General features: G+C 44.2%; 1 protein-coding gene across 1 annotated transcript in view; it reads left to right on the top strand.

Annotated features, from left to right (window-relative positions):
• Positions 1–670: 670 nt before the first annotated feature.
• Positions 671–16,961, top strand: part of LOC110290436 (signal-regulatory protein beta-1-like) — a 67,362-nt gene continuing 51,071 nt past the window's right edge. The window contains exon 1 of the mRNA XM_021156978.1: positions 671–904. Coding sequence (XP_021012637.1) covers positions 811–904 — 94 coding nt within the window. The 5' untranslated portion in view covers positions 671–810. The remainder of the gene's footprint in view (positions 905–16,961) is intronic.

The following is a 16,961-nucleotide window of genomic DNA, read 5'->3' as shown; positions in this document are numbered from 1 at the left end:
TGGAGCCTCACACAGTCCCCAGCATGTATATGTCTCGAAAAAAAAATCTGTGGCAATTACAAAGGAATAAATGAGCAGCAAAAAGGCTGTAAACAATGACCAGGGGGCTTATACACACACACACACACACACACACACACACACACACACACACACAAGCTTCACTTCAGCTGCACAAAGCAGCTTTTGTTTGAAAGTCCTCATCCCTGGCAAAGCAGGTGGGTGTGAATGTCTATATTTATTAAAACATATTTAGCTTCTATTTCTCTTTACCACCCTTCCACTGCATCCTTGAGAGGCAGCAAAGAATGATGGAAGTACTACTTGAACCATGTTCAACTCCTAGCTTTGCTACCCATGACTTTTTTGGTCTTCAGTTTTCTACTCAATAAACCAGGGCTAGTGATTTCTACCTTGTCAAGAGCCCAGGGGAGAAGTCTGAATCAGCCCACTGAGGGTCATCCACTGAGGCTGGCCACAGCCCCCGAGTTGAACCTGGACCATTTGGAAAGACACTGTGACTGGGACATCAGTTCCCTGAAGGGCTCAGGAAGCCCCTGGCTGGTGGCCCACACTTTTCCTCCAGTTGAACGATGACATCAGACCAGCCGTTCCCAGCCTGTGGTGTGGGCAGGCAAGTCTCAAGTCCTCTGGTTGTCCCAGTTTCTGCAGACAACAGGCAACTGTCCCTGAGCTGTAGCATTGTCCCCAGGTTTCTGCAGCTGCCATGGGGCATTCAGGCCTGCTGGGATTAGTAACTGGATCATAGCCTGAGAGCCAAGGCCCTAAATATAGGGCTGCCTGTGCCTGATGCAGAAGACCTTGGCACCAGCTGCTCTGCCTTATGTCACAGACAGGGAAACTGAGGCCCAGAAAGGGAGATGGATTTTTCCACTCTTGTTTGGTAAGCGAATAATGATCAGACCTAAATTTCTCACATCAAGGGCTCACTCATCTGCTCAGTCCTTCCCTGGCTGGAAGCTTATTTTCCTCACTCTGTCCACTCTCCCTGGCCCACCCTGAACTACATGTCCCAGTTGATGACACTCTTACCTGATCATCCTCCATCCAGTCTACTCTCATACAACAGGAGACTTTCTTGAAAATGTAAATTAGATCACGCCACCTTGCAGCTACTGTGTCATCCAGAATGAATGTAAGATTATATCGGGGGTAATCTTTTTGAGCACTGTGTGAAGTTTGTGTTTGTATTATTCAAATGTTGGTTTCTGTGCCGCCAGAGAGGAGAATACTGGCCAGACTTTGGTATTATTATTTTTATGGATCATCACTTGTTTTGGAAACATTTACCCTTCTCGCCTTCTAATTGGTTTACTAAAGATCTAATGGCCAGTAGCTGAGGCAAGAAAGAATAGAAGGGACTTCTGGACAGAGAGAGAGTCTTTGGGAAAGAATCAAGAGGTGGGGGATTCACCAGTGTGACATGGAGGTGGAAGGAACAGGTGTGGAGACTGAGTGAGAAGTAATGGGCCGTGTGGCAGGATGTGAGCTGGAATTAGTTGGGTTAGAGTTAGCTAGGAGATAACCTGCTACAGAGCCTAAGCTTTCATAAATAATAAGTCTCTGTGTCATTATTCAGGAGCTGGCAGCTCCAAGAAAGTCTGGCAATAATTGGTGTCCAATGTGAGGGTATGTATATCCAAGCTTAGGGCCTCAGAAAAGTCTCCAGAGGAAAGCGTGGAAGATGTTTCCCTAGCAACAGAGCCATGCGGGAGGCCATTGGAGAGGAGCCCCAGACACAGCTACCACAAGTTCTCCCAAGCATGGCACAGCAGGTAGGCACATCACTGACCTGCTGGGCTTGTGAGCACCTGTGGTGTAGAGGTGTCACCACCTCCTCCAGACTGCGCTGCTCAGGTGGGAGTTTGGGCTGTTGTGGGCTGGAGTGGACAGAGGTCAGAGGTGCTGGCCCAGTTGGTGGACCTTGGGAATGCTCAACAGCCTAAGGACTGCTGCTGCTGCTGTTGCTGCTGCTGCTGTTGTTGTTGCTGCTGCTGCTGCTGCTGCTGCTGCTGCTGCTGCTTGGGCAGGCAGACAATGGTTGCAGCCAGAGTTGGGTGGGAAACAAAGACGTGAACTGGCCACTGTAAAGTGGGTGGGATAGGTCCCAGAGCACAGAAGCCTCAGTTTCTCTGGCTGTTGTGGGTGCAGAGTGGTGGAACTGCCCCTTCTCTATGAGCAGAGCACCTGGGGCGGAGCCAGTGGCTATCATCCCATGCTAATTGGAGCTGCAAAAGGAGTGACTGCAGGCAGCAGAAGCCAAGCCCAGGAGTGAATAAGAAAGTGGAGTCCTGAGCACAGAGGAGCCTCTGATGGGCCAATGTATGTTTTGAATTGTGCTTAGGTGCTGAAGAAAGAAAACAAACTGGCTATAGACAGCCATAGAAAGAAATATGTAATTTAAAAATAACAAGTGAACTCTCCAAAGGAAAGAGAGAATTAGATTTTTAAAAATATTTTCTGTTTAAAAAAATGGGGGCTACAATGGCAGAGAGCACTTACTTGGACCTCATATAATTTTGTTTCAGTTATCAGCATTAAATAATTATATTTTCGGTAATGCTTGCAATTTTATATATCCTCTTTAAGAAAAATCAAAATAAAACAAACTTAGATAAGGAGAGGAGAGGAGAGGACTGAGGAATTAAATGTTAGGTTACAAGCAATAGACAATCCTTTGAATCAAAATAAAGAAGTTTTAGAGGAATCAAATCTAAACCCTGAAGTGCCACTTTGTGATAAGATTGCAGAACGGCAACCCATAGAGATGCTGTATGCGGAGCAAATACAGCTTCTGTTTGATGATGCCACCTCAGAGCAATTTCATACATAGCTTATGTGTTTAATTTTGTAGAGTTTGGAAAATTAGAGTATATACATACGTTGATAATCATACAATTGATATCTATTTAAAATCCCAATGGGCTTCTGCCCGAAGTTCTGAAAAGGCTGAATCTGAAATTGCACATTTATTAGAGGTGATTAGAGGCTACCTTGGAGATGCCTTTGCAGATTGAAGCTAGTGGTGCTACATCGCATTATCCAACAGAACACAACAATGTTTTAGACATCAAGACATAAAACATGCTACAGATATATTTCATAATCCTACGGGTCAAACAATCATAAAAAGATCTAACTACACTTTAAAGGAAATGCTCATAAAACAAGAGGATATGGGATCTCCCAGAGATAGGATAAATAAATGCTTTATTGACTATAAATCTTTAAATGTCAACAAGACAGGTAGCACAGATGCTGAAAAACATTAGACTTTAGACAGGACTACTGAACTAAATCAGCCAATATATATATATAGAGAGAGGCTGATCTAATTCATATATATATATATATATATATATATATATATATATATATATATATATGATAACTTTAGAATGAAGGTCAGGAAATGTGTTGAGTTGGGGAAGAGAATTTGTCTTTATTTTTACAGGAAATGAAAATCTATGGGTTCCTTCAAAATTAATAAAATTAAGCTTGACTATTTGGCTGTAGACACAGAGAAATAGACCAAGAACAACAAAACAGGTGGCGTGAATGCTGACCCATGCACATGGGATCAGCTCTGAGACTGGCTGAGACATGAGTGTCTCTGCAGTAGCCAATGAATCCTGTTAGCTTCAGAATCCTCATGACTTAATATTACACGCCACACTCTCATATGACATGGATAGAGATTTATATCACACTTTTCTTATACAGTCCAAATGGACTTAGAAAGTTTGATGCCTGTCACCTGCTCAAACATGGAGCAGAGAATCATCGTTAGCTGATTTGTGCACACTGCATATTCCATACACGTATTAATGCAAAACGTATATTTCCTTTAAAAGTTTATGTGCCTTCAGAGCAGAATGAAGACAAGAATGAAGGCAAAACAAGTAGCCCATGTGATCCATTCTCACAGATTGTCTTAGTTTCTGTTTCCTCAAAACTTGCATTTAAGACATCCTCAAAGTGGCCAGCTCAACTGGCCCAGCCTCAGAGACTGTTCCAGGAAAGACTTCATTTAAGCCCTACCCTTTTCCAAACCACAGAGACTGGACATCAAATAATACAGTTAGCTCTCCCAGGATTTGGACAATATCCCAGTTACCTTAGGGTCCCCCCCCCCAAAATGCTGTCGCCTCCAGACAACAGGAAGCAATTCTAAGAATATGATGCCTCCATTCCCAAGGAGTAGGGTGGGTGGGTTTTGGTCATTTGATGAGTGATGGATGCTTGCCATCATTGTGGGGGGGGGGGCAGTCACAAGTCGTTATTGGTCTTGGTTAGGAAGGAAACAAAGTAAAGGAGATCAGATTCAGGGATCTCTCTCTCTCTCTCTCTCTCTCTCTCTTTCCTTTATCCTTCTTTCTCTATCTAGTGTTAGAAGGAAAGGGGGGAGAAGGAATGAAAAAGTGGGGGGTAAGGGGAAGATAGTATGAAAAGGTAGCTTGTTAAATCTACTTTTAGACCAGAAAGCAATTACAAATCTCAAATATTTTATTTGATGGATTATTATATATTGATAGAAATTTAAGGTTGTACTTTTGTTGTAACATACTATAGGTATGTTTCACCTCTTGTTTAGGACATTGTACATATGCAGCTCATTTTAAAATGCAATATAAAGTTCTATCCTTATGCAAGCTACTATTGCAAACTAGGATAATGAGGAAATGCAAGTCAGTAATTAGTCACCTGTAAGAATCACACTTGTAGTCTTGTTAGGTGTTAGCTTAGTTAATTACAGAAACAAGCTTTGTGTAGCCTCCTGTCTACGTTTTTAAATTAAACAGTTAGTAAATAGCTAGAATCAAATAACATGTGTCTATTTAGATATACTTTAGATAGAAGGATGGTCTTCAAACACTTCAGAGATCTACAGAATACGGCATTTAAGATTTTTTTAAATAAAGTTTTTTCTGACAGTGAGACACATCAGCTCCTGGCAGCACACCCATTTTCTTTCAAAGAAGATCATAGGCACCAAATAACTTCCATAAGGAGCTTGCTTCAAATGTGGCAAAGCTGCTACTGGGCAAAACAACTGTCCTTGTCTTGAGTGCTGACAGCATGCTGTCTAAACTGTAGACAAGCAGGACACTGGGAAGTCGATTGGCCAACTTTGTTAAGACAAGGTAGGCCAGACAGTCCTTCATAATTCCTGTTTCACAGATAAGTCTGTCAGATACTCTGGGTCTGTAGGCTAAAAACGGACGCCCCAGTGTTATAGAGGAACCTTGGGTGACTGTGCAGGCGGCCAGCAGTCTCTGTCATTTCTATAGTTTTGGAAGCTGCTTGCTCTGCACTTCCTGTTTACTTGGGTGATATTTATCCTTCGCAGACCTCTGATGGGGTTGGAGACTAGATAGTTATAGTCTCACAAAGAAGCTTAAGTTGTTTAGGATTTAAGAAAATGTCTTAAGATCTAAAAAGGTATTTTTAGGTTGATAAATGCAGGTTATGATAAAAAATGATTTTGGTACAGAACTTTGAACTCACCAAGCTAGGATCAATAGTGGAGTTCTTTCTCCAAGGTTGCCAAATACAAATGGACTGGACATTGTGAATGTAATTCTTACCTGGTAGCTCTCATAATTGTTCTTATTATATGTAATTGATGAAAAAGTCATTTATTAGACTAAAAAGGTGAGATGTTGGGGTAATCTTTTGTGCACTGTGTAAAGGTTGTCTTTGGATTATTCACATGTTGCTATTTGTACCAGGAGAGAGTTGAGTACTGGCTGGACTTTGGTATTATTATTTTTATGGATCATCACTTGCCTTAGTATTTTGTAAACATACACCTCTCTCACCTTCTGATTGATTTACTTAATTTCTGATTGATTGATTTAAAGATCTGACAGCCAATAGCTGAGTCAGGAGAGGAAAGGTGGGACTCCTGACAGATAGAAAGAACCGGGGTTAAGAATTGACAGACAGGGGATTCTCTGGCATTACCTAGAGGTGGACAGATGGACCAGAGCAGAGCAAAGAGGTAGACCTGGCCACATGGAGGGACATAGGCCAGGATTAGAAGGGATAGAGTAGTTGGTGGGGGGAGGGGAGGACTTCCCAGCTAAGACCTAAGCTTTAAAACACTAATAAGCCTCTGTGTCATTATTTATATATTTTGTGGGTTTGAATCAGTCCCACTATAAGATTACATGAGTAAGAGACACCCAGTCCCACAGAACCTTCTTTTACATTGAGCTACACACACACACACACACACACGCACAGCATGCATTTACATATGCACATTCACACACATGCATGTGATCACCACACACAGACATGTATATGCATGGAAACATGTCTATGCACACACATTCAGACACATTCTTGTGCACATACCATATACATAAATATGCAGTCCACATAAGCACATGAAAACAGGCACATACATGCACACATTCATGGATACACATACATGCAGGCAGGCATATGCATATATGTACACAAGACACACATACAAACATGAATAACATGCACATAGATATATACACAGGCACAAACGTGTGCCTTTACGTGGACATATATACTTGCAGGCACACATGAATAAACAGACTCATGCATACAAATAAGTACACACACATGTACATGTACACATGCATACACACAGTGAGAAGGTGACCATGTTGTCTTCTTTGCTGTCTCTGGGAGGCCCTTAACCACTGGAGCCTATGTGTGTACATACAAATATGTATACACCTGCCTGTTTGTATGCATATGCACGAATGTGTGCATTTGTCCCTGTTTTCAACATGCTTATTGGTGTGTATGTGCATATTTATGTGTGTGTGATGTGCACAGAAATGTGAATATATGGGTATATTGTGTGTGTGTGTGCAAGTGTGTGCATACACATGTGTGCCTGTGTCTTGGTGCCTGCTGTTGTCTGTACTTGCCTGCTTGCCCTGAATATCATTGTGCCTAGTTCAGCTTGTGCCTCCTTCCGTCCCCTGTTTAACCTCTAATGACTCCACTGATGTGCACTCTGCCCTGTCGCTGACTCACCTCTTGGTTTTCATGAGAACTAATTCATCCTCAGGTGTGATAACGAGTTACTTCTACTCAAAAACAATTTTTAGTTTTTAGCTTTAAAGATCAAAACCAAAACAAACAAACAAACAAACAAAAAAAACAAAACAAAAACCCCAAACCAAAAACAAAAAAACAAAACAAAATTAATGGTGGTTCTGTGTTACCAGTAACTTTCAGGGCTGTCCGGAGCCCCTGAAACTACACTCAATACACAGCCATTATTTGGTCTTGGTACAAGTTACAAGCCCACTCCTGAGCGTGGCAGTCTCTGTGACATTTCGGATTGTGTGGATTGTGTTCTTGTGCTCGTCCTTGTCACCTCAGTCTCCTCCCCCACCCACCATTTTCCCAAGATAAATCAGCCAGGTCAGTCAACACGTTTTGATGAAAAAGAAACAAGTTAGTCTTTTGACTTGACAAAGTACGCCATTCTAGGGGCAGAGGGGCCGGGGCAGTCAGGAGCATGTGGAATTGGTGCTGCAGGGGCCAAGACAAGGCTCCTTTTGTGTTCTGGGACAAAGATAAAGTGTCCTGGCAAGATGGGGCCAGGGCCTTTCCAGCGCCAGCTCTGGCAGACGGGATTGGCTGGCAGTGATACAGCTCACCCCTAGTGACTGGATGGCCCGGCTTCTCACCACCTCCTCCTCTCTTGTAAGCAAACAATTGAGAGCGAGTGAGAGGAGTCATGAAAGTAAGCTGTTTGCCCTTCCTGGCCACCTGGCATTCATTCACACGGATGGGCATCCTCAGATCCGGCAGGCCTGGGACTTGTGGGAGCTTTAATTTGCTGCTTCCGCGGCTTTTGGAGAGAGAAAGCTGGCCTCCATTCTAGGTCAGGTGACTTTGGACTCTCGGAGCCTCTGGCTACCATTGGAGAGACAGCCCAGCTGCAGGACAGTTCCAGCTGTACAGACCCAGTGACGTGTTGTCTAATAACAGCAAGGCGCATGCTGGAGGCAGAGAGGGCTCCTGGGTTTCCGGATGCTGCTTTACATCTGGTGTCGCATCTGACTCTCAATGTCACCCCTGTGCAGGAGGCCGGGTGCTCATTCCCACTGAGTTAGAACTGAAGCTCTGGGGAGGGGTATCACCAGCAGGGTGATGGCACAGGTTAAGGTCCTGAGTAAGGTGGTAAGAAACCTCCATCAGGGAAATACTTGAGAGCATACTGGGTACCCCACTAGCCGTGTACTACTCTGTATGTTCTGCTCTCCCTTCTGCAGAGAATGCCCCTTTCCCACCCCCAGGTAATGGACTTTGCCTTTTGTGACAACCTACCCTAGAGCAGGAAGGAATCTACTTGCTTCCTGGGAAAGGAAAATTTGTATGCTGTTTATAATTTTTCTATGTGGGAGTTTTGGGGGGTTTTGTTTGTTTGTTTGTTTTGTTGTTTGTTTGTTTTTTAGTTTTAAGACAGGAGTTTCTTTGTGTGGCCTTTGACTGTCCTGGAACTTGCTCTGTAGGCCAGGCCTTGAACTCAGAGATCTGCCTGCTGGGAGATCTGAGTGCTGGGATTAAAGGTAGGTACCACTGCTGCCGTACCACTACCACCACCCAGCTCTATGTGGAACACTTTAAAGAGGGTATGTTTGGATATATGCCTTATTACTACACAGCTCTTGGATGAGCACCTGCTCTCTCATTGTCAGACACAGAGGAACAAGATAAAAGAGGACCTGGCCTCCCAGAGCTGATATTCAGCCCAAGGCTCTGTGCCATAGCTGCACAGTAAAGTCATCTATGGGACATTAACCATTTCTTATGGCTGTGACCTGTGCTAGGGCCATGAGACTTCAAACAGGGTGATTCTAGGCACCAGCTTTGCTAAGGCCTGGAGTGAGCATGGAAAGAAATGAACACCCACCTAGAAAAGGAAATTGGCCTAGGGTAAGAAATCCATAAAAATGGGGTTGCTGCAGCATAGTTCAGCCTCTGGGGTCACTGGTGTGGAGCCTATAGCAGGAGGGACCCACAAAAGCTGCTAAATATGCCATGGGAAATAAAGCAGCATGGCCAGGCCATGGGGGAGAAAAAGAGCCAAAGCAGAGGGTGAGTGGACTGGAGTGTGCAACATATTGTAAGGCAGCCTATTTCTGGGAAGTCACGGGTGGGTCAGAAGGCCCAGACGTGGCCAATAGTTCCCCAAGGCCTGCAGGAGGTCACATTGCTGCAAGATCCATCCTGTCTTTACCCTGTAACCCAGATGGTGAAGAAGACCTAAGTCACTGTATTTAAGACTGACACCCCTGGCCCCCTCGTGCCCCTAAAGCAGTCTCAGCTCACAGAAGCCTGGGGCATGGAATAAGGAGCAGGGATGTCAAGGGCTTTAGGAAGGCTGACTTTAGGAAAGGCTGTCCCTGGTGGAAAGCTTGGAGGCTGGGTCCCACAACTGGTGAGTGCTCTGGCCTCACAGACATGGGGTACAGGGCTGCATGCTGTGGTGAATAGTCCATAAGGAAGCCATGAGCTCTGAGCACAGCTTGGGTTCTGCTGCACCCTGTCCAATCAGATCCAGAGCTACTGATACTAAAGTGGTACCTTAAAAGTGTTTCAGTGAGTTGCGGAAGGGTTGTGTTCACATAATACAGACCTCGTTCATTTTTTTTTATTATGAGCCTAGATGCTGTGTTCCGATGTATTCTGATACTGTACTAAGATGCTGGGTCATGCTATCTGCTAGAAGGATAGGTTGCCTTGGAGTTTTAGATTGGAATGTTGCTAAGAGTTGTGCTTTAAGATGTTGAGTTAAAATATAAATCCGTGTTAGCACGTTCTGTTTATAATAGGATTTTAGAGCCTTATGCTAAAATACGTTATGACATTGGAATGTAGTAACACTGTTTTGCTAGCTTGGTGTGTGTAAACTTAAATCAAGAGGAAGCTCATGGGACTGTGTGACTTTTGTCAGGAGCAGAAGGATGCCTGGCCTGCATGTCAGGGACAAGACTTGGGTTTAGATTTGACAGTGCCTCTTCCCTTTTGTGGGCTCAGAATCCCTGCTTTTCCAGCAGGGGTTGCTAGGCAGTGTTGGCTGTAGGATTTCTTTCTGGCTCTGAGCATAAGACCCTCACTCTTTACCTCCTGAGTCAGAGAGGAGGCTCCTTACCAAGGAGACTGAGCTTACCTGGGAGTAAAGAGCTTCTTTGCTGCCAGAAAAAAGGTGAAGAGAAAGTGACCAGGGCGAGAAAACTGCAGCTCGTGGTGAGGAGAGTCTGGGGATGGCAGCCAGCGGCTCACACCTGGTCTGGGCAGGAGCCAAGCTCTCCCAACATACTTTGTAGCCCCGACTGCTGACCATGCTGCTGCTAGGCAGTAGGAGGAACTGCCACGTTCTGATCACGGAGGACCACATCCAGGGGCCCAGTCAGACCCTATTACTCCTTAGCTCTCCTTCATCTTTGTGTGGGTCACGCTCCTTCTGGACAGGCTTTGAGCAAAAATATCTGGGCTTCCCCACACCAGCTCTTACTACTCCTCACTCACTGGAAACAAAAGCAAGCAATGCAACGTAGCTTGGAAGTGTGCACACCCTCACAGAGGCACTGCTAACCACATACCTCAGCTTTGCACACCTCACCCAGCTGCCCAACAGCCCAGCAATCTGTAACCCAAGACTCTGAAGGGGTTAAAAGCACAGTCAGGCTCTTGCCCATTAGATCTTGTCTAGGTCAGCTTTGTAGTTAGACTCCCTGTGACAGTTTGTAGACACAGCTTATTGACACTAGGGTTCCAAAGGTAGGGGAGGGTCAGGAGCGTGGGAGAGGACTCTGCTGGCTTCTTGTCAGGGCTTGATGGTCCATCTGCCGAGAAGAAAGGGAGGAGATGGGGTATGCTGGTTAGTTTTTATGTCATCTTGACACAAGCTAGGGTCATCTGAGACAGGGACTCTCAACTGAGGAAATGCCTCTGTAAGATTAATTAGTAATTGAGGGGGGGAGGGCCCAGCCCATTGTGGGTGGTGCCATCCCTGGGCTGATGTCCCTGATTTGTTCTATAAAAGGAAGCCGGCTGAGGTAGCCATGAGGAGAAAGTCAGTAAGCAGCACTCCTCCATGATCTCTGCATCAGCTCCTGCCTCCAGGATCCTGAAGAGTTTTGAGTTCAGGCTTCCCCTAAATGGACTGTGACTCAGGATACATATGCAGGATAAACCCTCTCTTCCCCGTGTTGCTTTGATTATGGTGTTTCACACAGCAGTAGTAACCCCAAGGCTGAAGGATTATGCAGAAGAGGCAGGGCAAAGGAGGCCACTATCTTTCTAACCAACAAGCAGAAACTGACCCCCTCTCTTGTGGGAAAAGCTCTAACCCTTGCAGGAAGGCAAGACGTACATGGCCCAAACACCTCTTGGAGACTCCATCACATCTCAGTATGTCACAATGGGGGCAACCTGAACGTTGGTAAAACCAGACCATAGATAGCAAAGTTCTTGCACAAGCCATTTCCTGACAGGTTCTGTGTGTTTCATTGCAGTTATTGCTTTGACCTCACTGAACTAGAGACATACCCATAATGCTTAACTCAATTCCTATCAACCAACAAGGACCCTGAGCATGGAAAGGTTAAAGTTGTCCAGGCCTGGATGGCCCCCATGAAGTCTTCTAGGTGTTCTAGTCTTGGAGAATGAAACTCATATTTCACGGTCGTCCTTCTATGAAAAGAAGCGTCTACAGGAGATGGGAGCAGGAGCAGTTTTTTTCTGGGGAAGCTGGGAACAGATAGAATGGGTTCTGGTACCTCAAGTCTCTGCATACTTTTTCCTTAAATTTTATTTTGAGACTATAATATAATTATAACATCTCTCTCTTCCCTTTTGTCCCTCCAAACCCTTCCATATACCGCTCCCTGCTCTACGTCAAATTCATAGCCTCTTATTTTATATATTCATATATATTCCTAAATATAACCCCTTGAGTCCATGTGATATTATTTGTACATATGTTTGCATGGCTAACCATTTGGTACTGAGGGCTGGGGGCCTCTCCCAGATTTCCTCACTGCCTTTCCTCAGTTCTGTGTCTGATTGACATGTCCATCGGTGCCATCCTTACTCGGTACACATCTGGGCAGTCATGTTGGTGAGACTTCATGGGTGTATCTTCTGATGTTACTAGGAGACACAGTCTCAAGACAAACTCCCTGACCCTCTGTCTCTTTCAACCTCTCTGCCCCTCTTCTGCAATGTTCCTTGAGCCTTAGGCACAGGAGTGTTTTGTAGATGCATCCATCCAATGAGACCAGGTTCCATAATTCTGCATTTTGATTGGCTGTGGATTTCTGTAGTGGTCTTCATCTGTTACAAAGGACATTTTCTTGATGAAAGGTCAAGACTACATTTATCTGTGGGTAAAAGGACAAACGTTTATAGATAGTCGTTAGGGATTATCATACTTTTGAGGGCTGATGGAGCCTTCAAGATGAGACTGGAGGCTGGTCTTGGCTCTGGGCCCTCGTAGTTTCCTGACTTGTATCCTTGTTATCACCGCATCACTGTCATCCTTGTATCACTGTGATAAAGCACAATGACCACAAGCTACTTGGGGAGGAAAGTGTACTTCAGCTTACAGCTCACGGTCCATCACCAAGGGACCATGGTGGAACCCTGCTTCCTGGCCTTCTTTCACTGGCTTGCTCAATGTAAGGTAAGACCACCTGCCCAGGAATTGAAATGCTTACAGTGGACTAGGCCTTTCTGCTTCAATCACCAATCAAGAAACTGCCCCATAGGCCAATGTGATGGGGACATGTTCTTAGATGAAACTTCCTCTTCTCAGATGATTCTAGTGTGTGTCGAGATGACCTAAAAAACCCAACCAACCCAACTGTCTGGTCTCTTTCTATCTCATGGGCCTATCTTATCTGTAAAATAAAGCCTAAAAGAGAACTTCTTTTTAAAAATTTATTATTATTATTATTACTTTGTGTGTCCATGTTTTGGTATGTGCATGTGTAGGCATGTGTGTGTCGTGGTGTGAGTGTGGAGGTCAAAGGACAACATCTCAGAGTCAGTTCATTCATTCCTTCCATTGTGGTTCCCCAGAATAAAAATCAGATTGTTGGGTGAAATCATTTCCCCAAAGGGCCATGGGTATAAAATTCTCATCCGGTATGACATGAATACAGACAAGGCTGAGATAGGCCTTAGAATCAGAGGGAGGAAAAAGTGGTGGGTGGGAAGGAAAGTGGATGAGGAGGGTGTGACAGAAGACTCCCCGAGGATAGGTAGTCTCCCAAAGACAGAGCAAGTGGCAGGTAGAGTAATGAACAGACTCAGGTGTGCCCGAATGCTAGCTTTGCTGTATGACTTTCAGTTGATACCCGATCCTGTCTGGGTTTCAGTGTCCTCCTGGGAAACACCAGTTCCATTGGTGAAGCCTCTTGGAGTTTTTAGATCCCCTGGTATGTTTGACTGGGGACACTGGATATACCTGTCCAAGAGCCCTCGTTCTTATTGGCATACTCGGAGCAAGGCTAACAAAGAGCGAGTACCCAGATCCTGAGTGGGATACTGAGGAGAGCTAAGGATGGCCAGGAACAACCCCCAGACCTTAGCAATAGGTAAGGACTATTCTTATGGTCGGTTGCTGGGCACAGTGGAAACTGAGCAAAATAAGTCCCTGTGCTTCGGCTAAGAAGAGTGAGCCACACCAAGTTCCTGCCCTCAGGACTCACATTCAGGGGGTGAGTACTGCCATTTGCTGCTTGTAGATGTAAAAGTCATCATCTCAGCAAATTGACATTTTAAAATAAATATATAATGTCCTTCTTTGTCTTTTAAAGTCACAATTGATTTAAAGGCCATTTTATGTGACAGTATAATCACCCCAGATATCTCCTGGCTACCCTTTACATGAGACACCTTTTCCGTTGCTTCTCTTTCATTCTATGCATGATGTCGGATGGAAAGAAAATCTTTTGTGGACACCAGATAGTTGAATTTTATCATAATTGAATCCACTCATCAGTTTATGCCTTTATGCATGTATGGTGTGTGTGTGTGTGTGTGTGTGTGTGTGTGTGTGTGTGTGTGTGTGNGTGTGTGTGTGTGTGTGTGTGTGTGTGTGTGTGCAGAGGTGTGCTTGTCATGGTGTGTGTATGGTAGTCAGAGGATAGCTTCAGGTGTCAGTCATTACTGAAGAGACCCTGGCTAGCATGGTTCTGGCAGGCCTTACCCTTCCTCTGCTCCCTCCTCCTTGCTAAAAACCATTCAATTACATTCCTATAGCTAGCCACCAAGGTCTATTCCTTTGGCCACTTCCTCCTGAAGCTGACAGCCAAGGTCCAGCTATCAAAGTATTGAAGTTCAGCAATCAAAAAAACCCCATCTGGCTCATCTCACCAATTAAAATTAAACACCACATCCTAACACAGGGTTTCCCATTTTACCTTTATAAACTGCCATTTTCTTATGTGCCACATCTGTCTCCTCTATCCAGAGGCAGTCCTTTGTCCCACTCCAGGACAGACCCCCTTACATCTCTCCTTTGCTGCTTTTCTCCCCTCTCCTTTGTTCCCTTTCCCATCCTCTCTCTTCCTCTCTCTCCTGTCTTTTCCCTTATCCCCACCCTCCGTCCCTCTGGAGCTAAAGAATCCCCTTTATCCTGAGATTTGGTCTTGGGAGACCTGAGCTGATCCTTTTCCTTGCAGAGAGTGTCTCTTGTAGTGTTCTGTTCTGTGTACACTAGGCCAACCAGTCCCTGAGCTTCCTCCTGTCTGCACCTTCTGTCTTACCACCACACTGGGATTCCAGAGCATGCTGCTGTCTGGCTTTATGTGGGTCCTGGGGATTTTAACCCAGTCCCCCAGTTTGTGTGGCAAGTACTTTATTCTCTGAGCCATTTCCTCAGTTCAGTGTTCAGCCTGTGCCTTTTGACTGAAAAGTTTAACCCATTTACATTTAAATGAGTTACTGATAATTACATTTGCTGCTTTGTTACTTGTTTTCATGGCTGATAGTATCTTGCCCTTAGTCCCCCCCCCCCAACCACCTCCACTTTCTTTTCTATTTAACTGTTTTGTTTTGTTTAGTTTAGTTGCTGTTGTTGCTTTTTTTTTTGTAGTTTTTATTTCCTTTTTGTGTCTGTTGATATTTTTTTTCAGGAACCACCCACCCACCAGCTCCCAACCTTTACCCCTAATGCCCTGCCCTCTCGCATCCCCATCCATCCCTACTCTTTTCAATGTTACAGGTTCCTTCTCTGAGACAAAGTCTTGCTTGGTAGCACTTACTGGATTGAAACTCGCTGTGTAGACCAGGCTAGCCTCTAGCTTGCAATGATCCCCACCTCCTTCTGAGAGCTGGAGCTACTGGTGCTCACCATCGTGCCCTGCAGTGATGCATCTGGTCTTCTAAAGCAAGGGTAAATTTGGAGCTTTCCTTAGTTTGGAGCCAAGAGCGTTCTTTCTCTTTTCTCAATAAACAAAGCCGATCCAGCTGTGTGTCTTGGTCATTTTCTCCCATGTGGCTATGCTACCGGATGGAGCAGAGGTCTTCCCAATGTTCTTGTTGTTTTTCCTTGTTTCACTGTTTGCGGCACAGCAGCAAAGGCTCCATCTTGTCTGCAGTCAGTATTTCCTGCTTTTATATTTTTGTCTTTTCAAGACTCTCAGTGTAGGGTAGGTAGCGGCTACCACTCTCACATATCGTGGACATTACTCAATAGTCCTGAAGTTACTAGAGTAAAGCAACTATGTAGGCAATTATTAAATGGCTACTAACAGGACTCTAATTCATTTGTGTTTTTCCTCCACAAACCGATACTCAACAATTTAGCAAAATACCAACAATCCACCCCCTACCCCAAACCTCCTATCGACCAAGTTAAACTAAGAAGAAATGGTTTCACAATGGCTACTCTCAGGGAGTTGGAAATGCTTATTGTAGAACAGAGCTATAAAGGTTCAAGTTAATATTTCAATGAAAATTCCTAGGAGGCATTCACCGTCTGTTAACATGAGAGAAATGTATTTGGTCATATCATTGAACTATTTTATAGAAAACTTCAGGTCCTGCTGTGTTCTCTCTGAAAAGCATAACATTTCAGTGGCCACACAAGACCATTTACGTATGATCTAGGCCTCTCCATAAACCTAATGTGTACCTTTATAATACATAAACATAGCTAATACATACTTGTTCTTTTAAATGAAAATAGTTTTATAGAAAGACCAGCTTCCTATATAGGAAATCTTTTTTTATTATTATCTTTGAAGTTTTAATATAGTTACATCATTTTCCCCCTTCCCTTTCTTCCCTCTGACTCCCCCTCTCACCCCTTTGCTCTCTTTCTAACTCTTGCCCTTTTCCTTTAATTGTTGTAACATATATATGCATATACACATATACATATCCTAATACAGAAGTACAAGCTGATCAGTCTTTATAATGTTACTTGTATGCGTGTGTTTCCAGGACTGACCATTTGGTATTAGATAACCAACTAACGTGCTCTTCCCTGGGAAGGCTGTTTCTCTCACTCTCAGCAATTCTTAGTTGGCTGTAGTTCATTGTCTAAGGCTGAGGCCCCTGATCCTTCCTTCTTCCATGTTATAATGTCTATTGGTGACATCCTTGCCCAGGTCTTATATAGGTAGCCATGTTGATGAACTATTCCACACTGAACATGCCTGATATCATCGGTTGGTCGACATTTAAAATATGTCCTATAAACAATAGAAATATGTTCTACCTATACTTATAAGTGGCTGTAGTTCTATGGCCTGCCAGATTACAGTTATTTCTTTTTGATTTTCACTGGAATTACACAGATCCCAACTTCTTAAACTGTAAGTTTCACCCCATGGGAGATCTTATAATGGCATGCGGTAGTTAAGTAAAAAAAAAAAAAACCTGGCAGATTAAAGAACAATAATAAAATAATAAACAGA

This window comes from Mus caroli, chromosome 2 (genome assembly GCF_900094665.2).
Source record: "Mus caroli chromosome 2, CAROLI_EIJ_v1.1, whole genome shotgun sequence".
NCBI lineage: Eukaryota > Metazoa > Chordata > Mammalia > Rodentia > Muridae > Mus > Mus caroli.
The sequence above is the reverse complement of the archived record's forward strand: the minus strand, read 5'-3'. Positions and strand labels throughout refer to the sequence as shown.